General features: G+C 38.7%; 1 protein-coding gene across 1 annotated transcript; it reads right to left on the bottom strand.

The window, feature by feature from the left end:
- Positions 1-5,255: 5,255 nt before the first annotated feature.
- On the bottom strand, positions 5,256-24,067 carry LOC131690009 (breast cancer type 2 susceptibility protein homolog). The gene is made up of 6 exons (XM_058975448.1): positions 23,276-24,067; positions 22,395-23,223; positions 20,785-22,305; positions 10,539-11,326; positions 10,266-10,480; positions 5,256-6,412 (listed from the first exon to the last, which is right to left on the bottom strand). Exons 1-6 carry the CDS (start codon positions 24,003-24,005, stop codon positions 5,294-5,296), a joined length of 5,202 nt encoding a protein of 1,733 aa, XP_058831431.1. The 5' UTR covers positions 24,006-24,067; the 3' UTR covers positions 5,256-5,293.
- Positions 24,068-24,926: the final 859 nt, after the last annotated feature.

The raw sequence follows: 24,926 nt of genomic DNA, 5'->3' as shown, positions 1-24,926 counted from the left end.
TGGATCAAAACGCACATAATGGCATTTTTTCGAAGGCCAAGTAGATGGGGCACAAGTATGATGATATGGTTCCCCTAAATTTGTGTACACAGCATAAAAAGTATGTATATAAGGATGAAAATATAATATTTCACGGAAATGTTATCTGTAACTATTAAATAATAAACGAAATAAAACAAAACATTTTAAATTTATGTATAATCAATATACATTATATTTTAATTACTATAAATGGTAAACACCAATGGTAATTTTAACCGTCTAGCAATTTTTAAAACAACCAGTTAGTATATGGTAATTCTGACCACTGGGTGGTAACGCAGGAATCGTACAAAATACCAGAAATAGTATCACAACATAATGAGAAATACCATGTCTCTATGTCAGAATGAGTATGGTATAAATGATAGGAATCATATTCGAGTCAAGCATAATATATTCTCTACCAAAATTCACTGGTACATCCTTTTTAATTTAAACCTCTAATATAGTAGTCTATACCATGATCTTTGTTTCAGTGTACGTTCGGGCCTGGCCGGCTCCGGTATTGATCAATAAAACACTTTAGGATTACCACGAGTTTTGCACATTGAAAGATGTTTCGCTATTCCCAAGCAAATTATCTACTGATTCGCTGTGCAACTTCAGCTAGTCCAGATCGACAACGAAGTAGCAGCCCAGGGGTGATCGCATTGATCGGCATTCGAACAAAACCAGTGATATGATATCAGAATGGTTCAATCTCCCTGCTAGGAGAATTAAATCAGTTACGTTCATAGGATTCAGAAAATCATTCTGAAAAATATGAGAACTTTTACAAAAAATGTAACATTTGAATATCATTATCTTCGATTATGGTACTTAACATTAATGATTGTTTCTTGTCAGATGAAATATCATACGTTGTAGAATAGATTATCATGGCAAATGCGATATTTGTTTATTTTAGCAAAAAGTAAACATTCTAACGAACAAAGCTAGAGATTCAGTATATTGAGACAAACCGTTTTCCTTCAAAATATCTCAAAGTTCCTCTAAAGTAATCTTAACAAAAAATCATATAAAGCCATTTTTCAAGAAACGCCCTTTTTGGTAAATTACTTGCATAACGAGAAGAATAAGAATGAAAGCTACATTGTCTTCGACAGTTTTTTTTTTAAATTTGATTTTCTTCAATTGGTTGAAACACTACGAAACTCTAACTCGAACCATTAAAAAGTTAATTTTCTAATTTAATTTTTAAGGACATTCAATTAGCTAGAGTTTACTAAACAGGGTAAGTTATGAAAATTTTAGAGCCACAGAACTCAAATGAGATCAGGGGTGTGATTCTAAAATGTTCATAACTTTCCCTACTTAGTAATATCACAGATAACAGACGCTTGGGCTAGAACAAAATTTCTTCAAAAACCTGTGTAAACTTTCAAATTGATAAACGTTGGAAATCCGTGTTTCACTATTGCCATCTGCGCAACTGTTTGCTACACGTGTTTGACAAATGGCGCCAGCAATTTGCTGGCAATTTGAAGGGCAATTAGCGCATCCGAGTTGGCAAATAGCCCCCCATTAGCCAACAACTGGCCCTTTTTGACTGGGTAGTTTTGGTGTGCAATAGAAAAACTCTAGAAAGAGATTTGCGTCACGTCCAATGTTATAAGGATAAGCAATGTTCGATTGGATTCGTTTTTTGACAGCAAAACCCGAATCCAATCGAACAAAAATGGAGTCTCCGCAGTTCTCTTACTAGAGTTTTTCTAGTGTGTAATAACAATTTCACCATTGATTCTTTCTATAATTTTGTGGTGACTACCGAGTTTACTGACAAATACAAATATTTGTATTTGGTACAGATAAGTTTATGTGAGTAGATAATGAATCCGAAAATAAGTATTATTTGTAATTTTCATATTAGGTAATTAAGGGCGATTAAATGGCGCGTTCCCTGGGCGATTTGGGGGCGATTTAAGGGCGGGTAGAGCAGCAAAAAAATGACAGCGGCAAATAGCCCCCCGTTAGCCAGCAACTTGCAACTAATGAAAACTATTATTAGAGAATAGATTTATCCCTAACAGGAATCCGTCAGCAAAGCTACATAAATCTTATTATAAATTTAGCTGGAAGTCGTTATTTTTAACAACCGGCTCTCTTCTTTCTTAAAATTGTTTTGGTTTTCTTGTTGTGTGAAGTTTGTAATCGGTAAATCATTGGTGCTTTTTTCTCGAGAAATATAAAGGAAAAACATTATGGCCAATGAAAGTAAATCACCAAGCTTAACAATATTGAACCTACGACATCTCGTTTCATGTTCATTAGGAACGTCAAGAATTCTAGTGGTTTGGTCGGGAAAATAAACAATATATGTAGGATTTTCTACACATTTGGCAAAATTGGTTTTGAATAGATTTTGTGTGCTTTTATCAGAATTCTGGCAGCAAACCGGTAGTGCTCGGTTTCAGCAAGAATGCTGCAAGGAATGCACAATTTTGTTCGACTCATGCCAGAGTTTTGTTTGACTTTTGCAATAATTCTGTCCGGAAGATATTGCGATGATTTTAGTACGGATCCCCTTCAGAATTCTTCTCGCATTTTACTCGGCTCCAGCCTGACAGAAACCTAACGGAACGGGTTCTACCGGACGATGTCATGTCTTGGGAGATTTTGGTTCGATCCCGAAATCACGTAGCTGTCATCTATGAGCAGCATAACCAGCGCGTACGTAATTTAGCAAGAAGAGAGTGACCTACCTAAACCCTATACTACTTATTTACAATTATACAACAAAATTTACTACACCTATCTGCACAAAAATAACCGTTCACAAACGGGAAAATAAACAAAAATTTATAAAAAAAATTATAACAAAAATTTATAACTAAGGTACAGAACAGCGGTGAGCATAATGTTGCGTAAACAAATACACTCTAGGGAGTGTATACACAAAAAAGGGTATATTTCCACCCAGTGCTAAATTGTTACCCTGACGGGTTAGATATACGTAATTATTATTTCAAAAATTGATTTTGTTAAATTATTTTTCCTCCATTGTACCATTATAGGTAGTGGAAAAATAATTATCTTTCGTTAGCCCTAATCAGTGATATTGGTATTCTAAAAAAACCCATTTTTGGCGAAAAAAGTGCCCAGAACTTTTTAAAGATAGTAGCAATATGTGTGGTACCGTGACATGCCCTAATACCGTGAGGATTAGAACGTTTCAGATAAAAAAATTGCGTTAACTCACTTCTTATTAAATATAATTGACATAAAAAATAAGTCATACTGCTCATTGCTATAAATCCTTGGAAAAAAGCATTGACAAACGACATGTCAATACGTCGAATACAGCGCACCAGCGTGATTTTGAATACCGTGCAAAATAATTCCTAATACTATGTATCATAAAATGAACTAAATACTAATATAAATAATGGGATTTGAAAGAAACCTTACAGAATGTATTGCAGAATTGATTTCTTATCATAATCTTTCTTCAGTTTTAGGCAATTAGATCTCAGGTGATCCTTTTTTGTCAGTTTGGAGTTTTCTCTTGATTTGTCGTACAGTTTTCTTTCTTTCCCTTTCCTTCAACTCAGTCATTTTAATGTTCTCGATATTTTACAGGTACTCGTCGTAAGCGACCGAGAGTGGGTATGTCTTCGATCTTGGTTTTGATTTTGCTTTCTGTAACATTTTAGGAGGGCAAAACATCTCACCCAAGACGTTAAGATGCTCGACTGGACGATAAGACAGATCTAATGGTATCGTTTCGACAAGTGATTCTGGGGAAAATGGATGTTATTAGATTATAAAAATGTATCACCTCGGTTTTCGTCGAACTCTCAGAATAATGGTTCAATATCTAGACAACTCCTCTTTTGTATTTGTTCCTGTGTGTTGGTATTAATAGGGAACATTGGATGTTTCATAACCTCCTCAAACTGATTCTTCTTTATAAAAATGTTATTTTTCAAATTTATTTTCTTCATTTTCTCTTGATTTTCTCGAGGCTTACATTGGGTCTACTTTACGATAATGAGCTCGCCACACTACGCGAAATATTCTGGTAACGTTCCAAAAAACCAGTGGCCCATCGCGGTCCAGGAGCTCCAGCTTTGAATGTATTTTTAATCTCAGCTAATTTGATGTATTTCGCAACAATAGCTCGAAGACGTGTATTTATAGGGAGCTCAACCATGGCCATACCAATCAACCATTCGGCCTTACGATCTTCATCTTTAATCCTGATGATGGACGGTGCTGAGTGTGGAAGTCGAATATCTCTGTTTTATTTTATCGCGGATGGTGGTTTCCGGAACTTCATACAAACGAGACGCAGTTTGGATAGATCCAACTTTAGTCACACTATACACTGCTTTGTATAATTACTCCAGATGGTACAGCCATCATTAGTATGGTGAAGCCTGAATTCCATGACAATTTGTCAACCAACAAAAATACAACAACATAAATTATAATGTTGCGAATTCGATGATTACCTAACAATTCTTATCTGCGAGAATGAATTAAATGCCTTGAAATTACCGAAAAAATAGAGCAGGGGCTTTTGTTTGTTTTTTCATTGCGCAATTTGCACCAAACTGTCCAAACAGTTATACCCCGACGTTGTGTATAACACAATAAAGCTTTTATAATAATAATGCGAAGTAAATGAAACATGATGGTGCCACAATAATAAGTTTTAGAAAAAAAAAACGCGGTATTAGGTGCTGGGCGAAATTAGAGTCGGTCACAGTACCATGAAACAAATTATTCTCCTTAAAATAATTTAAAGTTGTCTGAAGGCTACTTCAGTTCCAAAACAATACCGCAAAAGTTATATGAACAAATTGTTATACGAAACACTAAGAAACGCCCTGAACCTTGATTTTAAATTAATTATAAATAAAAAGCATGACAGAGAGGGCTTACATGTCTTCAGCAAACAGTTGTTTTGAAACTTCACTGTAGGTCGTATGGCTCTACCTACAATAATTTAAAAGTTGATTTTTTATACTAGTAATAGTAGAACCACCCTAATTGTTGTTTCAACATAAAGAATGAGCTCACAAACTACGGTACTTTCCCAGCCATAATAAGACCAAGTTGTTTAGTTTTAGTAAAAACTTAAAATTCCTGCTAAATTTGCATTCAGAGCCAATGCGCAATGTTTTTATCAATTTAGAAGTTTCTCCCACGAAAACATTCTTTAGAATATTATATCACAATGTTTTTAATAACTTTTTTGGAACAACCTATCGAATTAAACAACAGTTTATTAACAAAATCAAATAAACTAACAAACCGAATCATCCTCCCTAGTTTGCTCGATTCGATCTTCCAGCTTGGCAGGAATTCGAAAATTCTTACGTGCACGAGGGTTGCTGCGCATCACAATCGGAGTTAGTTTCGGGGGGCTTCTGTAAGCTGCTTCCAGCAATTGTATTCGGCGTTTCTGCGCACTGATCGGTTGACCAACGCCAGGAGAAAAATCTACCGGCGTTTTGGCTAGAACATTTGAATTCCCCAGCACTGACCGTACAGGAGTGGAAGCGTTGAAGCTGTGCAAACTGTCAGTAACACGAATCGGTGTGTTGAGACTAGACGATCGAGGCAGTTTCTTTTCCTTCAATTGCGTAATCTTTATACAACATTCATTTAAGAATGTTTCCAAATCCATTGCATTGAGCGTTGCCTGAAATTTTGAGAGTGCTTCGGCAAAGTGTTTTACTTTCGAATGCTCACTGAACGTGGTATATTCGGTAGCGAAAGCATTCGGTATTACATTCATCGCATTGATCGTTCGCCACTGTAGATTTGAAATGCAAAGAACTACTCGTTCTTTTACCATATCTTCGTATGCATATTCTTTTATGCCATACCAGAAATTCACGCATAGTATATTCATAGCTGTATCTGCGAAGTAAGCTGTTTGAAATTTTTTTGCTTCTGAACTTCCAACTTGTACAACAACACCGATCGTGTCAAACTCGTTGAATAGGGGGCAAAAGGTGGAAATTTCAATATCAGCTATTGTCGTTAGTTTTCTGAGATGACCAACGGGTAAATCGAATACCTGTTGGTTCAACAGCTGGTATGTACTGCTTTTCCCAGTGGTCAACTGAGTTTCGCCATTACGGGTACCACTGGCAGTCGCGTTCCTTATTTCCAGTACGTTACTTTCCTGCATAATTTCATCAATATCCTCCGGCGGACGCCAAATGGACAGAAGCAGGACCTTCTCAGGCTTTCGGACATCCATCACACGCACTTTGAGAAGCGGACTAACTTTGCGATTCGTAGCTTGGCTATTCATGCGTTCCTTCACTCGGCGGTTGATTTCGTTAAGGCACTCTTCCTGCTGTCGGCGTTGATGCTCAACGATGGTGTCTCGCTGTGTTGCAGTGAAATCGATCTGAAATTCAGAGAAATGGATCGTTTTAGTGTTTTGACATTAAAAATGCATAGCATACACAAAACACATGTTGGGGATAAAAAAACGTGACAGGAATTGTGTCAGATGGAAGTGACTTCCCCATGGGGTCTTCCCACCCAGCTCGATATGTTAGGTATCAGCACGTGGGTCCACCTACCTCTCGAGGAGTTATCCATTCGCGCTGCCATCTGGCGACCGAGGTCACCCTAGCACGCACACGGACTCCCCTATTCCCACGCAATTCAAAACAATCTTCGTCCTCCCGGATGACCAGCCCGACTGGCATCATACCCGCTATCACGCAGGATGCATCGTGTGATACCGTGCGGTAGGCAGATATCACTCTGAGACACATCAAGCGGTAGGTGCTCTCCAATTTGCGACGGTAACTGGTTACTTCCAGTGCCCTCGCCCAGGACGGTACACCGTACCTAAGGATAGATACGGCGACACCTGCCAGTAACCTACGTTTACTGGCGCACACCTTGGAGCTGTTGGACATCATCCTCGATAATGCCGCAACAGCCGTCGAAGCCTTCTTGCACGCATAGTCGACATGGCTGCCGAAGGTGTCGTCTATGATGGCCCCAAGAATCTTCAGACTCCGCTTCGAAGTTATCTCGACTTCTCCCGCTTGGATAACTGCTTGTTGTACCGATTTACGGTTATTAACAACAACCACCTCCGTCTTGTGATGGGCGAGCTCTAGGCCTCTCGCGCTCATCCATTCCGCCACTATGTTTATCGCGTGTGCAGCCGTTAGTTCTACCTCGGAGATTGACTCCCCGTAGACCGCCATGGTGACATCATCGGCGAAACCGACGATTTTCACACCCGGAGGGAACTTTAGTCTCAGAACCCCGTCATACATAAGGTTCCATAATACCGGGCCTAGGATTGAACCTTGCGGAACTCCTGCGGTAATAGGAACACTTCTCTGACCGGCATCGGTCTCGTATAATAGTACATGGTTCTGGAAGTAGCTTTCCAAGATCCGGTACAGGCCCACCGGCAGACCAAGCCGGTGTAACGAGAGCGCGATGGCATCCCAGCTTGCGCTGTTGAATGCGTTCTTCACATCAAGTGTCACTTACGCACAATATCGAATACCTCGCCTTTTCCGTTGGATCGCTATCTCGGCAGTCCTTACCACTGAGTTGATAGCGTCCACCGTGGACTTTCCCTTTCAAAAACCGAACTGATTACTCGACAGGCCCTCCGTACCTTCTGCGTATGGAGTTAGCCTGTTGAGGATAATCCTCTCAAGCAATTTGCCCGTCGTGTCGATCAGACAGATTGGTCTGTACGCCGATGGGTCACCAGGCGGCTTCCCGGCCTTCGGCAACAGTACCAGCTTCTGCCTTTTCCATATATCCGGAAAACGGCACTCGTCAAGGCATCTCTGCATTGCCAACCTGAACATGTTCGGGTTCGTCATGATTGCTGTCTTGAGAGCGCTGTTTGGAACTCCATCAGGCCCTGGAGCTTTGTTCGCCGCTAGAGAATTAGCTACTGCAAGTAGCTCTTCATTCGTCACCGGGGCCATCGTGTCGTCTGTACCCACCGTGCCTTGCGGCGCCGGGGGCCGGGGACTTATGGCTCGAGACGGGAAGAGTACTTCGATAATTCTCGCCAACCGTTCTGGCGCAGTTCGGGAGGTGAGGCGCCCCCTTTGGTCTTTGCCATCACGATCCTGTAGGCATCGCCCCACGGATTCACGTTGGCCTCCTCGCACAAATTGTCAAAACACGCTCTCTTGCTGCTCTTGATGGCCTTGTTAAGGGCCGATTTCGCAGCATGAAACACTTCACGGCGATCCACTCTAACTTCCTCAGTGCGGGCTCGCTGCATCCTACGTCTAGCTTGTAGGCAAGCTGATCGTAGGGCTGCGATCTCTGCACTCCACCAATATATCGAACGTCTGCCGTTTCTTGGCAGGGTTTTCTTCGGCATAGTGGCGTCGCACGCGCGTGATAGGACAGGACCCTTGACCCTAGCCAACACGACACAGTGAGCATTGCCCTAGGGGTTAGCGTCTACTTCTCTACATAGCATCTTGTAGCAGGTGGACCTGCTTTGCACTATTCCGCGTTTAAATGTGCCCTGGCCCCCCGGAATGTTACCTTACACTCTTCTCTGACTGCCTCGGGGGAACCGGAAGCTTCAGGAATGTGGCTAAGTTCCTGAATTGAATTCACATCTGCTTCTCAGAAATGTTAAATGTCTCTTTCAAAAGAAAGCTACAACATCCCCTGCCAGTTTCTACAGCACGAAGTACAAAGTTACTTTAAGTTCGTCGGGACATGCCGCAGACTCATGTGATTCGCATTTCAAATGCCAAAATATGCTGATCAGATTTGATACATCGAGCGAAACATTTTGTACAATTTTTGTCTTGAGAACTTCCGTAGGAATACATTTTCATGCCATTTTGTTCAATTTTGTTTGCATGCTATGTTGTAGGGTTTGTGTGGAAACCATGTGATGTATTTAGTTATGCGTCAAAATCACTTTACTCGATCCACTCTCGGTAACATGGGGCAATTTTTATGGCGTTGAATCGATCATTTTTCTTGATTCCTGATAAGCGTGTGCGGAGAGAGGTTACCCTCCCTTTATTCCTCGTTGATTTCACCCACACTCCTCTCATTACATCCCCCTCCGACTACCACTCCATCCATTCCTCTGCTCCCCTCTCAAACCCTACCATCTTTATACCACCACTATATCACTAGGCATACCATAATAAGATGGAGGATGTTTCGATTGTGGGTTATTCACCCCCTCACATACCAACCTAGATAAATCATGTGGGCGAACTTCTGTAGAGTCAATGTGTATATGTGGGGTTGATTTTAACGTTGCCGCATAGTAGGACGAGCCTGACGATTGCGCAATATTCTCGCTAGTATTTTTGTCGCATTAGCTGAGCTATCAGAGGTATTTCCACGGCCATCGAAAATGCGGAATTATATTTCAAACAAACCTGTAGAAATTCGGGCTAGTTTCCGTAAGAATACCAACTTGAAATTGGTTGTTTCATTTGAGCCGAAATTTTTGTGCAAACCAGACAGCTTTCCGTCAAGTACAAAACTGGTAAAAAATAATGAATCATTGATATTTATGCATATTGTGTTGATTGACATATTAAATATATTTAAAGGAACAATATAAATTACTAAGGGGATCCATCGCTAGTGTCCAGTAGATCGCTATTGGGGCACAATAAATTTAAACTCAGTAACTAACCATCTACTACTGCCAGGCAAATAGCAATAACCTTATAAAAATGTACTCGAAAAGCAAAACAGAGATGAACAACAGCACTAGGCACCAGTCGCGGTTGACAGGCTTCTAGTGGTGATCTTACGTAACTTTTCTTTTGTCGGTTCACGTGGTAAATAGGGACAAGGCTCCTTTTGCAGTGAGACAAGTTGGTAGACTTGAGCGATTCGTACTAATTCAGCCTAAGCTCAACTCCTATCAGCAAAAGAAAATCGTAGAAGATCAATTCGTAGTGATTTGGTACAGAAAAAGTTACGAACCGACTCTCTAATGTCTGCTGCTTTCTCCGTGAATATTTCGCAACAAGTTGAACAAAAGAGGATGAGATTAATTTTGGTGTTATATTACAGCATACCTTGGAACAGCTTATCAGTTTTGCACGTCCAGGCTGAGATGTATAAGGTTAACAACTGATACGTATCAATTGTATGCCGAAACATAACAATAACTGTAAACACTCAATGTATCCTAAGACTGTGTAGTAGGCATGAACTAACAGGCGGTTTTCGAATCTTGGTAAGTAGTTCAATAACAGTACTTTACTTACCTCCAAACATGTAAAGTCAACGCCAGCATCTAAAAGTTCCGGAAGCTCAGCCGATGACAGAGTTGTAGGAATTTTTTTGAAACCATTGCCGATCTTATGGTTTCTTTCAGCATCGAATTCTTTTTGTACCTGACTAAAAAGCGCCTGAAAGCTTTCAAAACGACTAGCATCGTTCGCAAGTGTATGGCGACGTTCCACACGTTCCGATCGCAGTACTGTAAAAACATAAAAGATGAATACGGCATTAGCCTATAAATCCACGAACTTGTTTACCTGAGCCTTGAACATTCCGCTGAGATTTATCCACGTACATAAGAGGGTAAACTCGTACAACTACCAACTGCAAACACACTATCAGTCCTCCTTGATCCAGAATATCATTGCACGATATTAGGAAATTCTTTGGTACTTTATATAGTCCCAGCTTTGTCGCCCACCGTGTTCGACGCGTAGAGTTAGCGTGAATTTTCAATCGTACATCGCCTGGTGTTTCCAAGGGAGAGCATCCTTCGTTTAAGTTTAATAGTTCTGCGCCTTGGATCATAAGCTTAGTTCCTACTGTGATTTTGCCTTTCAGAACAGCTTCTGTTAATGGTACATCTATGACAGTTCTGACAGGATACCATCCATCGCTTAATTCTAGCTCCACCTCAGAAGGATCCTGACCTCGAAATACCCGAGACACGAATAGAACCATCCGTTTAGTTGCTACTTCGTCCTTTTCCAGTATTTTTCGTATAACAGGCCGTTTAGCACAATCAATTTCTACATGGTATCGATATAGCAGTTGATTGATCACATTTTCTGGTGTGGTTATTTCGGTAAAAATCTTATAAAAGTTGCGCTCCATAGACGAGAGTTTGATGAGAATCCATTTCCAGGCATTTTCAACCCAACCACTGGGAACTAGAGATGGGTCGACACCTGGTGCTGCAAGAAAAGCTGATCTAATCTCGGAAACTCCCGTCAAGCAGTGATCATCAAGGTGCAACTGAATGATTGCATCGGGTTCTCCTAAAGCAAGTGGGATTCCATCTACATTTTGGATGCAAAAGCTTTTTCTGAAAAAAAATAATATTGGAAACATATTAAAGTATTTTAAAAGAAAATGGAAAATATGTTTTAATCAGTGAATCAATACCTAACATTATTCAATCTGGTTGGCGCAAACGACCATCGAGCGAAAATGGACATATTTCGGGTAAAGGCAGCTCCAAAATTATTGGATGGAACGTCATTCATTTTATACAGTATCTCAACTTACATGGACCGTGACGCTATTGTAGTTAAGGGGCGGGTAAGGGTTTCAGCGTTAAAAAAATCAGTTTTTTTGTCAATTTTTTTTTAATTTTTTTTCAAACTTTGCATACATATTGTGTGTTAAAAATACCTAGCCCCTACGTTGAGTTTTCGGGATGATTTTTCAATTAGGGGGGGGGGGGGGGCTTTCTACTCATAAAACGGGGTAATTTCTCTTGAAAAATAGCAATTCCGCTATTTTATTAGCAAAAACCGATTTAATCCACCTAGCAGTGAGATGAGACATTTCTTACACATTTCACTATAGGATTAGTTTGCAGAACTCACGAGAAGTAGGCACTCAACTAGAGGTGGGATGAAAACAGTTTCTAGTCTTGCACGAATAAAATCTCGAATAAATTATAGAAATCAACAAAACGACCGAAATAAAAAAGTAAAGCAAAAAATGAAATACTAGGTTTTTAAATTCATAAAATGAGTAGAAAAATTAATGTCAATTAAAATTATAAAATATACGAATGAAATTAGATTAGGTTATCAAATAAAAATTAAGATTATATTTAGAAATAGTTATAAGATTAATAGAATAAATTGACTCATACTAACAAATTGAATGAAATAAAACAAATGACTGAACATGAAATGCATAAAATTAAAGATATGAATCAAATGAATCAAATGAATCAAACGAATCAAATGATTCAAATGAATCAAGTGAATCAAATGAATCAAATGAATTAAATGAATCAAATTGATTTAATTCATTCAGTGAATACAATGAATCAAATTAATGAAATGGATAAAATGAATAAAAAGAATGGATGAACAAAATGAATAAAGTAAAAAATAAATGAAATGCATAAATAAAACAAACGAATCAAATAAACAAAATGAGCTGAAGTGATAAAATGAATAAAAAGAAGAAAATGAGCAGAATAAAATGCATCAATTAAAATGAAAAAATAAACAATGGTAAAAGGTTATAATTTAATATAAAGAAATAAATTGATCAAATAAATTATTTGGATGAAATGATTAAAACTGAAAAAGTAGTCAGAAACTGAACAAAATGAATAAACTGGAAAAAATGAATAAAATGCATACAATGAAAACAATTAATAAAATAAGATAAATGAATGATATGAGTAAAATGCACAAAAAGAAATAAACTGATCAGAGTGAATCCAAAGAATGAAACGAATAAAATAAGTAAAATGAACGCAGATGAACAAAACGAATAAAAAGATGCGGAATGAAATAATTAATTAAAATGAAATGGTCATATATTTGAAGCTAAAAACATTTTTGAATAAAGAAAATGAATAAACCGGATTGTACGAATTTGAGAACCATTGCATCAGAATGTTTTGATATGTTTTTGAAAATCCCATCTTCTGAGAAAAGGCTAATAAATATGCAATGAACTTTCTAGGATTTCCATCTTTTTTTGGTTTTATTCTTTTTGTTTTCATGCTTCTTTACTTGACGGCGTCGTTTTAAGATTATCTGGTGTTTCTACTTTATTGTTGGACCTTAATTAGTTATCAGGAACCTGGGACGTTCAATTTGCTTTGGAATTCGAAATTTATTTTTTGGTCACCTAGTCCCGAAAAAAAGATTTATGTACAGAATAGGATTTACTGGTCCAGTTTTTTAACGCGCAATTGAATATAGTAAAGTGAGACAAGGTCACATGCCCCTTGAACAGAGAACGACAGGGAGAATGCGATTCGTGAATGAGACAGGTAGATATTTCAAAGTTTTTGTTTGCATTGAAGTAAATAGTGTGAAATGTCTAGGCTATGTCGATAGCATAAAAGCCGTGCATTCAGTTGATTGCAAGGCAGTCTCTTTCCAATCATCCTCATAGCTTTCATATTGTTTCGTTCCGAATTCTCGTGCTGATAATATGAATAAATAAGTCCTATACAGACCAATACTGTGAAAAAGAAATGGTTCAAACTACTCAGTATATCCAGATATGGACGACGATAAGTTAGAAGACACATTGTAATTGCATCCCCCATCGAGAGTGGGTACTTTGGGAGACTTCTTTTCCTGGATCTAATTTGTGGATATTTTTGGTCTTTGATGCGTTATTTTTCATGAAAGATCGTACCAATACAACGAATGTGCAGCTGATACAACTCATGGTTCATTCGCGTGCGCCACGTTCCGTCTTCCATCTGCACGCCACCATAGATGGTACGCAACGCATTTCGTTCGAAAACTCCAAGGGCGCGGTCCTCCACGAGCATAGTCCAGGTCTCGTGGCCGTAGAGGACCACCGATCTAATCAGCGTCTTGTAGATAATCAACTTCGCACGGCGGCGAATTTTGTTCGACCGGAGCGTCGTCCGGAGTCCAAAGTAGGCACGATTTCCCGCCAAGATCCGTCTCTGAATTTCACTGCTGTTATTGTCGTCGGTTACTAGTGAGCCCAAATACATTAATTCGTCGACCATCTCGATTTCGTCACCGTCAATCCGAACTCGGGTGGAAGGTTCACATTGTCGTCTCTAGAACCTCTTCCTCTCATGTATTTTGTCTTCGAAACGTTGATGACAAGTCCAATCCTGCTGGCTTCAGCTTTCAGCCTTTGAGCATATGTTTCATTCAAAATTCAATAGAGATACGAATAGTGTAAATATCGCACGTGGAATGTCTCTTTTGAAAATTTCCATCGTCAAACTTTCATATTACCCAGTTAAGCCAAATATTTTCTGATATAGCCATGAATTTCCTTAATTATAGTGTAGTTAAAGGCTTTGAATACAATTGAATTAAAGTTGAGTTGATGTAGCAGCAGACAAAAAATAGTTTTGTTTTCTCAAACCTTCGCAATTACAATTAGGGGAACTGGGGGTAAGACGGACATGTTAAGGATATACTCAAATAAAACATAGTAAAAGCATGTTTTTGTCAACATGTAATACTCTATGTTGTAGCTCCATATGTTGGCTTTCGAGTGCCCAGAGAGATTATGTTACAAAAATCAACAAGTATCTTTTTTGAAAGAAATAAAAAGCAAAGAAATATCTGCAGTTTTTCCAGACTGAGCGTGAAACGGACATATGGTGGGGGTAAGACGGACATGTCGCCGAAAGGATGATCAAAATACAAAACATTAAAATATACTGTTTCTAACGCATGTTTTGGATAGTTTGTGGTTCTTCTTAATATATATGTTCAATTCGAGGTGAAAAATAACGTTTTGGTGTTTGATTCAAAGTTGAAGCAAATGATGTATTTTCTAATATCGTTTTTTTTTTCGTTGTCATAAAGAGGGCTATACAATCAGTTCCAATGATCAGTCACAATCATTTATATAAAACTGGAAACATATTAAATACGCAATTGGTAACATCAGTTCCTCGAGTACACACAGCCAGAATATGGGACCTGCACAAAGTCGTCTACCTTTTCCAGGTCCTAGGAATTCCGTATTCAGCCTCGGTCACATTAACGTACATCTTGCGGTCTACTACATATGAGACTTCAGCTAACAGGATGGTTCTCCACGTTTGGGTGCTAGAATTTTGTTTCTATACGCGAGACATTCATATAAGGAAGAATCAATAGAATTAATCAAAACTAGCCGTCTTGCCCCACCAGTACACATTTTTTTTCGAACGCTTGCACTTATTTACTCGTATATAAACATACCTGTTATTTTCCACAAAGATGTCATTTAAGAGTTACATTATCGAAATAAAAGAAAAAATCCGCGAGAAAATTGATTTTTTCCTCGATAAACCTTAAAATCAGAGACGTAAAAATTACATCCGCTCGAAGATGCACTACTGATTGTCAATGTTTGCTTAAATTTTTCGCGTTTAACAATATTCAAGGCCTATTGAGTGCTTCATAATTCAAGGATATCCATAAAAAGAGGGTACACATATAATGCAATTGAACTTTATATGTTATATGCCTAAAATAACCACGTGTCCGTCTTACCTCACCTGTCCGTCTTACCCATAGTTCCCCTAATAAATATTTCAGATTGGCAGAAGATCTTATCACACAACTTAGAAATGGATACAGAGATAGCTAGATAGATGCGATAGAAGAGAAACAGAGAGAGAGAGAGAGAGAGAGAGAGAGAGAGAGAGAGTGAGAGAGATGGGGGGAGCGTGTGAAGAATGGCAAATGTTGGTTAATGCAGTGACATTATTTTTATAGATACATTATTATGATATATTGATTTCTTATATTCTTATCATAAATAATGTAAGTAGTAATTTTTGCGCCATAACCAGTATAACCTAAATCTTGCAAAAGAGCTAAATTTTCGCTAGACTTTTGGACTTCGAACATATAGTTGCTTTCAGTGACGCTACGAGTATATATGAGAAATCAATTGCTCCCCGCAAGGAATCCCGGAAGACACCGCAGTGTTCTTCCCAGTTGGAGCCGTCGTCCTACCTGCTTCCCTCTCCTTGGCTGTTAGCTGCAGAGGAGAGCAAGGCTCGTTCGACTTATCGAATAGCTGTCATCACCTATGTGCAGCATAGCTAGTACACGTATTTCAGTAGTATGAGAGCGGTGGCCTATCTAAGCCCTATGTTAACTATGTACAATTGTCAAACAAAAATTACTACACCTATCTGAACGCACCAAACCGTTCACAAACGCGAAACTATATAAAAATTTACAAGAAAAGTGAACGGTATCGAAACAGCGGTGAGCATAAATTTTCGTAAACAATGCACTCTACGGAGAGAGTACGCACGAAAGGGTGTATTTCCACCCAGTGCTACATTGTTACCCTGACGGGTTACAATATACCATTCAACATTTACCTCATGATTGAACGCAATGCCTAATCCAATCCAATCTAAGAGATAAATACTAGAAATTGATTTTTGAGAAATAGTTAATTTATTATAAAGGTAATTCACAAAATGTTCTCAACATCGAATTCCTTGAATCACGTAGATGTGTTTTCATACCCCGATATTCAAAATCGGTTTAGTTTTGCCCCTAAAACACCAGTAAAGCAATACTCTGTATGAAACAATCTCATTTTTAGTTAGTGGAAATTGGTAAGCGAGGACTAAAAATACAAAATGTTTGATATCTCCGCCGCTCGTGCACGGATTTTGACAATCTATAATCTGTTCGAAAGGTATTTTTATAAGCTTTCTATTTATGTGCAGCTTGTGGGACAGTATTGCATCGTTCGAAGGTTAATTGCGAAAAAACCTGCTGTGTTTTGACAAAATCGCCCATATCTCAAAAAGTAAACAACATATCGAAAATCAAAAAACAAAAAATAGTGTCAAATGGCAACGTTAGGCCTTTCATTTGAAACTAGTTTCATTAAGATCGGTTCAGCCATTGCTGAGATAATTACATGACATTTTGTACATACATACATACACACTAGACTGCCCAGAAAAATAATGAATTTTTGAAAACTCAATCGGCCCACCCCTTAGTCGATTCCTAGTTCCACCAGGAGTACTTGCTACAAATTTGAAGCAAATCGGACAAGTTTAGCTACCGAACCAAGGTGCCTGCAACTTGTATGAGATTTTTCGACAATTTATATGGAGAAAACCCACTAACTCGCATTTTCGCCGCTAGGTGACACTGTATGCATCGTATTATCACTATAAGTGAAAATAAGAAAGATAATTTAATTGTCTACAACTTTTCCGAAGACTGCTAGTCAATCCGACTTTGTTAAAAGAAGTTATTAAACTTTTAGCGAAGTGATGTCTGAGTCAGTTTTGCATGGGGCCTAGCAGTGCATGGCTGTGCATCAGTATTTGATTCCCACCAACTATTCATTTTGCGAAATAATTGTTAGATTTAGCTCAATAGTATGTTCAGAAGAATTGTAGTACATAATACGAATTATGTTTTGATTAGAAAATTTTAGTTCCATATGTGACCGCATAGAGGGCGCCAATACTAACTTTTTATAGAAGAGATACAGAATACCAAGATGTTCGGGAGAATTATTACAAAATGCTTGTTCTACAACTCTGTAGAAGACACCTCATTTCTATCTCTCTCCGTTGAAAAGTTAGTGTTGGCGCCCTCTATGCGGTAACATGTGGAACTAAAATTTTCTAACCAAAAGATAACTCGTATTATGTACTACAATTCTTCTGAACATTACTTCGCTAAAAGTTTAATAACTTCTTTTAACAAAGTCGGATTGATTAGCAGTCTTCGGCAAAGTTGTAGACAATTAAATTATCTATCTTATTTTCACTTACAGTGATAGTACAATGCATACAATGCCACCTAGCGGCGAAAATGCAAGCTAGTGGGCTTTCTCCATATAAATTGTCAAAAAATCCCATACGAACTTCAGGCATGTTGGTCCGGTAGCTAGACTTGTCTGATTTGTTTCAAATTTGGAGCAAGTACTCCTGGTGTGATTACGAATCGACTCAGGGGTGGGGCGATGGGGGTCATTTTTTTCTTTTCATAGATTCATAGATTTTATTGAAATGATGTAGTTTAATGTACAAAAGTTTCGATCAATTCGCTTCACCCAACTTTCTAACAATATTGACAAAAAAATTGATTTTTTGCGCTGAAACCTTTACCCTTTTAAGAACAGTAATTAACCGCGAGTACTATTTGCGAATTCCCATTTCGTAGCTGTACCAAAACGAGACCGAACGTTACTGTAGCAATTCATTTTATTATATGTTTCTTCGGAAAATAATGTTCAGGGACCATCTATATACCACGTGGACTATTTGGGGGAGGGTAGGTAGGTCCACGCTTGCCCATGGAGAAAGGGGTGGGGGTATAGGAACAGTCCACGTGGACAAATACTTATATTTTATCTAAACGATGTCTTATAAATTGGCATCATTGGCATAAGTGTTTGATGTTTTCCTTCACATCATCTCAAAACTGTGCAACACTTAAAGAACTCCTAACAGTTTAGCATGTTCATGCCACAAAATCAGTGAATATCAACACCGAACAAAATGTTGCTTCCAAAAATACTTGATTCAATCTTGTACATCATTTTCAACAAACATTTTAGAATTATTATAAATTATGTTGTTTATTTTATATGAGCCAATTGAAGTTCGTAGTCTACTTAAATTTGGTGACATGCAAAAAAATGTATTTTAGGCATACAATTTTTAATGTTGGTAATGTTCACAAATGTCTAAGAAAACCTACAAAATGTGAACTACGTTTTTATTCGATTCTTCCGGTTGCAGCTAGTAACAAAACAGTCCAACACACTACTATCTGAAATTGGAAACCCTTTTAAATTACTTGACAAAAACATCATGAAAGTCAACGTGGACATTGTGTGGAGGGGTAGGGCTACATCAATTGTCCACGCTTGTCCACGTAGGGGAGGAGGGGTGAAAAACGAGTGTTTTTGGTCCACGTGGTATTTGAATGGTCCCTCACATGAAATCATTGCCTTCCAGCAAATGACAATGTATGGCAAAAATATAGACAAAGGGTCGACACACCGATGATCATCAACAACCCTGTATGCGCAAATTGGTTTAACCCTCCGCAAATCGCTAACTGAACGAGCACCCAATAGTGCCCGAAGACGATTTCGCTAGATTTTCAAACCAGCGTGCACTCAGTGCACTGGCGCGACTGCCGGAAGGTTAATCTGATTTTCTTCTTTGGGAATTAATATTGCATAAAACATCGGAATCTAAGTTAATAGCGTTCTGTCTTGTTGTTGGATCTTCCATTTAAAACTTAAGAAGGTTCCAGTCATGCTTAAGGTTTGAAGGATTCGTATAGAAATATTAGAACTGTGAAAGAGGCAGCCGTTGTAGTAAGAAATCAAATACTACATGAAGTTGAGTTCTTTTGACACAGTTTTGGGGTATCGTTCAATAAGGCAAACAATCTTCGAGTGCCTTACCACACAAGTCGCAGCTACCGCGACTCTCACTTCTTTACTTCAGGCCGAACAACCAAATGAATTTACGTGGATAATGCAGCTATTCTTGGGGTAAACTTCAAACTGAAGACATCTAGCTCCCCGGGTTCTATTTTTGTCTTAAAATGCATCAACGGGCTTCCAGAACCATCTCGGCGAGTCTTCAAACTATCTCTCGCTACTGGAATATTTCACTCCTGACGGAAGGCGGCATGTGTCCATTTCACAAAAAGCGGAAAGAAATCGAACGTCGATAATTATCCGGGAATCTCGTGCTTAAATACCTGACTTAAAACCAATGCTATTTCATGGATCTACCCAAGGCTTTCGACAAAATCAACCAAAACATTATAAAAACAAGCTAGATAATCTCGGTATTCACGGAAACTTGTTCGCTGGTTTTATTCTTATGTCGATGGAAGGCAACTATGAATCAGTATTAATGACTATTTATCTGCACCAATTCTCGCAATCAAACCACAAGGACATCACCTTTCCTACACCGATGACATGAGAGCGATTTTGCGACGTGTACGGGATTCTACCAATGCCGAATTCCTTCAAAGTGAACAAACACGGACAAATCCTCAATCGCAACTTTTGCGCGGAAACGTCACCTGATCCATTTCAACGACCGTTTGTTAAATTCTAGCATTCCAAGACATTCTTATGCGTAGGATATTGGATTCATCTTGGATTTGGCAGTACCGTTCAAACAACATACTTCATACATTGGGGAAATGACAATCAGATAGCTAGGTTTCATCTTCCGGATAGCGAAAAACTTTAGAGACGTATAGATGTTTTTTTGGTATGATACAACAAATATCTCGTCTTCTTTTTGACAAAAATAAAAAAAAAAAAAAACAAAATAAAAACGTTTAAGTCTGAAGTAGATATCTTACATTGAGCGTGTGTAGCAATCGACACATCGTTAGTATACGTGATAAAAATGTGCTCAGCTTGTCCCCGTTCAATTCATATAAAACCTTCAGTGAAAACAATCGACTTATCCGAACACACAGCTTTTGATAAAGCAACGATGTTTTTACGAAGCTCTATTGCGTGCGTGACAAAAACAGGGTGCAGATAGATCGATAGTTCTTTGAATATTTTTTTTGCATAATTCATGATTATCAAATGAATCGAACGATTTTCTCCTTATGCGGTTTAATGAGCTTTTATACAAATTGAATGGGGGAAAATGAAGCACATTTCTGGTACGCATATTAACAAGGTTTCTATTCTTACACACGTTTAACCAAAGTATCTCGAGGCTTGATTAACCTATTCTCCACATTTTTCTCTGTAATAAATGACTTGTTTGATATGTTGATAGATTCTCCGTAAAACACTTACCCATATAAACTAAGCATGTCGAATTTAAACTCGGTGGCATTTTCCACGTTCAACAGTCGAATATAAGCGGGAAGTTCACCTTCAAAGTTTGAAGGCTTCAAGTCACCCACGAGCTCCTCCAATGTCTTTCTATTGCGTAGTTGCTTTTTTCTCACAAAGTCATGCAATCTCGGCTTTCGTTCCATATGCGGTTTATTTTGCACGTAGTCTAACTGCCGTTGCCTGGCAAACCTTCTGGCATCCAGAATCTGTTGAGCAATTTTCAATCCATCGCTTAATTCTGCACTCAATTTGGCGACCAAATCTCCGAAACTATCGTCCCAATGACCGCCGCCTGAGTTATTAACCGCCGTGGGACTTTTTACGTCACACTCCTCGAACCGATTCACTAGTCGTACCTGCTTCAACGGGCGTAATTTACGTGGCATGGAGTCCTCAGAGGCGAACAAATGATGAAATTCTTGGTCGTTCAAATCTTCGAAAAAGTGTTCCATTCCGCCGTCTTCACTTTGCATGGAAACTTTTGAAGGTATATTTGGCGTGCTCGTTGAAAATGGAATTTCAACTTCTAGTCTGCCATTTGGTCTATGCCGTTTCAGAGGTGTTTCCGGATCAATATCTGTTTCGTATTCCCGAAGGCGCTTCGACGCTTGATCACCCATATTTGAACCACTTTTTTCTACAATAACCGGTTCCATATTAACCGACTCCGCTTCGATCTGTTGAAAAATTGTTTGAGCTTTTGCAAGGGCAGATTCTGAAACATGCACAGATTTTCCGTTAGCAGTTTGAAATCCACATAAGTTAAAATTGTTTGAGCATTGTGTGACTGTTGTTGGTAACCTCTCATTCTTATAATCGATGTATCTTTCAATTTCCTCGAATATTTTATGCGCTTTGTTTAAGGCACTTTCCGATATAGGGATGGAATTTCCTTGCGCAGTTTGGAAACCACAACCAACGATTTTATCTTGTTCGGGAATCTTTATTTTGTTTCCTATCAGAGCAGATGATGAAGCTTCACGTGTATTATCTTCTCTTTCCCATTGCTGGAACATATGATGCGCTTTAACAAGCGCACTATCCGATAACTTCACAGAGTTCCCTCGTGCTGTTTGAAAACCGGCACTTGTAAACTTGTTATCAAGTGCCGCCATCGAATCGACATCAGTATCAAAAGTTTTCCACATCTCATCTGCTTTTGCAAGCGAGCTTTTCGATACGGTTATCGAGCTTCCTCCAGCTGTAGTAAATCCACCGAGAGGTGGCACGGGATTATCGGATACAGCGCATGTGTCTTGTTCCGTAGCTTTCACCCACGCTGCATCTGTAGTAAATCTGTCTTCTTCTTCGTTCCAAATGGAACGAGCTTTCGCCATAGCTTTCTCCGACACATTGATACCACTGCCACCGGCTGTTTGAAAACCGCCGAAACTTGGTGCATATTGGTACATGCCATCTTTGTTATTGAAGTGAGAACTACTACTGTGGGGCACAGTGGGAGTCGTCATAGAATTACGCCTGCAAAAAATGTATATTATTGGTTTCAATGCCTAACAGACTTTGTCTTGGATAGAGAAAAACAAGCCAGTGCAAGTCTGTCGACTTACCTGTCTTCAAGGACTACTAACGAATCATTTGCATCCAAATTATTCTTGACGCGCATTGATTGCTTTTCTGATTTGTCATCACAATGTTTATGCTGCGACGAATGCAACTGTACTAAGAACTCATCATCATCGTCAAGTAATTGGTGCAACGGGTCTTCCAGATTATGTTCCTTGATTTCCGCTTCTCCATCCGAATAAAGTTCCGATTCACTTTGAGAAAATAACCAGGCAATATTCAAAGTGCGAGGGGAACCACTGGAAACCAGAGAGATTGGCGATGAAGGTTCTGGTACGAATCCATGAAAAGGTGGCTCTTGTTCCAAAGATTCGGTGTCACGCTCTGGTTTGTCACATGATTCGGCGGATTTCAAGAAAAATTGCGATAGTTGATGAATGTTAGCTTTTATGAGCAAGCTCGCGTTAAAATCATCTCCTTCCAAACTAGTTCTTCTTTGAGGTATGTCTTCTACTAGCTGTTGCGATTGTAGGCCATCAAGACATTCCATTTCATCATCGGAAGAACTAGAGGTTTGATCGTTTTCCGATGCTAAATTTTCACTTCTTTCGTAACTTAATCTTCGAATTACATTTGGTGTTCTTGGTCCGCTGTTCAAAGACTTCTTGGAAAACGTTCTTCGATTGTTTGTTTTATTGACCAGTTGAGGTGGGCTGTCTATATAACTCTGAATCTTAGCGAGCTGTTGTCGCAGTTTTAATGATTTGATTTTACAGTAGTCTACAGACAAATCTGCATCAGATTCATCGCTGAAATCGAAATTGTTCGTCCGTTTTGAATCAGTCATTGGAGGAGTTTTACATAGGAAAATATCTGAAAAATTTAATCTATATTTAAGAAAAGACAATGTAGATAATGTGCTTACCGTTTGACCCATCCCTAGAAAGAGACGATTGTCTAACATCACACCAACGATATTTGCGTCGAAACGACAATTCTTGTTGGCATTGTAAGTCACATTTCCCAATTCCCCTTTGAGACACTAACTCAGGTTTAACTGAAATACTAATAGGGCTGCTCCAATCCTTCAGCTCTTGATCTGGGGCACTGTTCAAATCGGCCAAAATATCCGCTGCTTCACAGATACCAATCATTTGCGTATCCAAATCAAACTGAGTGTAACTGTAATTTTTTTTAGATAACGCATTTCCCTGCTTCTTAGCTTCAGATTCTGCATGGTGCTCTGACACTGGTGGTGGCTCAATTACTTCTTTTATTTTAACAAATTTGTGCTTCACGTTAGCCAGGAATTCCCTGGAAGGTTTAACGGCATGTTCTAGTTCAATCTGATTGGCCTTTTCCAAAATTGCAGCAAATACAAGTGGATCCTCATCAGCAAACACGACTGGTTCCGTATTATCATCCAAATACAACAAATTAGCATCTATCAGCTGTTCCAAACGTTCATCTTGTCCATCCGTTTCGTTTGCAACAGCAGAACCATCTACCAAAATACTGCTCTGCTCGGTAGTGTCCTGGTCGTTATCACGTTTGTCACGATTCAAGGATAACCTCGAACGCCGCTGGATTTGATTAGTAATCCGACGTGATTTTTTACGCTTCACCAACTCTGGGCTAGCCGGTACTTCATCCATTTTTCCGAAAAAACAACTAAAATTGCAAATCTATGTACATATCAACAAAGTACTTGGTAAATTAAAACAATAATTGACAGAATATTATGTTTTGGTAGTCTGCAGAGATGCCAGATACTTTTTTCAAATGTCTGCAATAATAATTTTAAAAGTCTTGGAAGAACAAAAAATGTCAGTAAAACTATTCTTGACCAAAAATGGCTTATTGATGATGTGTTATATTACATGAAAATAGTGCATTTATAGCCCAAGATAAGTACAGAGAAATAGCTTATGGAGAAACAACCTAAAGTAGATTTGAAACTAGTTTAACCAAAAGCCTTTATTCTCAAAAATCTGTAAATATCTGCAACCAAACTAAAAAATCTGTAAATATTTGCAACCAAACTAAAAAATCTGCAAATATCTGCGTCATCGAAAAAATCTGCAGCTTAAATTAAAAGTCTGCGAATTTGCAGACATGTCTGCAAATATGGCATCTCTGGTGGTCTGTCACTAATGTGACAGTTTACACTGAGCTAAAAACGGACAATGAAATGTTTGCGACACCCAGGGTTGCCAGATTGGATTTCCTAATATCGATATAGAGTTCTAGGCAAACCATTTCACACACACCACTTTAGTGGTTTGTTTTCCTCCAGCTGTCATATGTAAAACTGTCAGCCAATTTAATCATTTGAAATAGCTCGCATAAAGTATTTATAATGGTGCTGAAATGCTCTTTGTCGCTGTAAAAGTCATTCCGAAGACGTACAATGCCGGTTGGTCAGGTTCCTTCATGAAAATAATCCGACTGAAAAGTTATTTTCGATTTGTTTTTCTCCACCTATGACAGGTGGAGGAAAACAAATCGTCGAACACACTAATACAGTTACAGATTGTCAAGTACTCTATACACTAAAATAATAATATCTTTAGTAT

The sequence above is a fragment of the Topomyia yanbarensis genome, chromosome 3 (genome assembly GCF_030247195.1).
Source record: "Topomyia yanbarensis strain Yona2022 chromosome 3, ASM3024719v1, whole genome shotgun sequence".
Lineage (NCBI taxonomy): Eukaryota > Metazoa > Arthropoda > Insecta > Diptera > Culicidae > Topomyia > Topomyia yanbarensis.
Note: the sequence above shows the minus strand (reverse complement) of the source record. Positions and strands in the feature narration are given on the sequence as shown.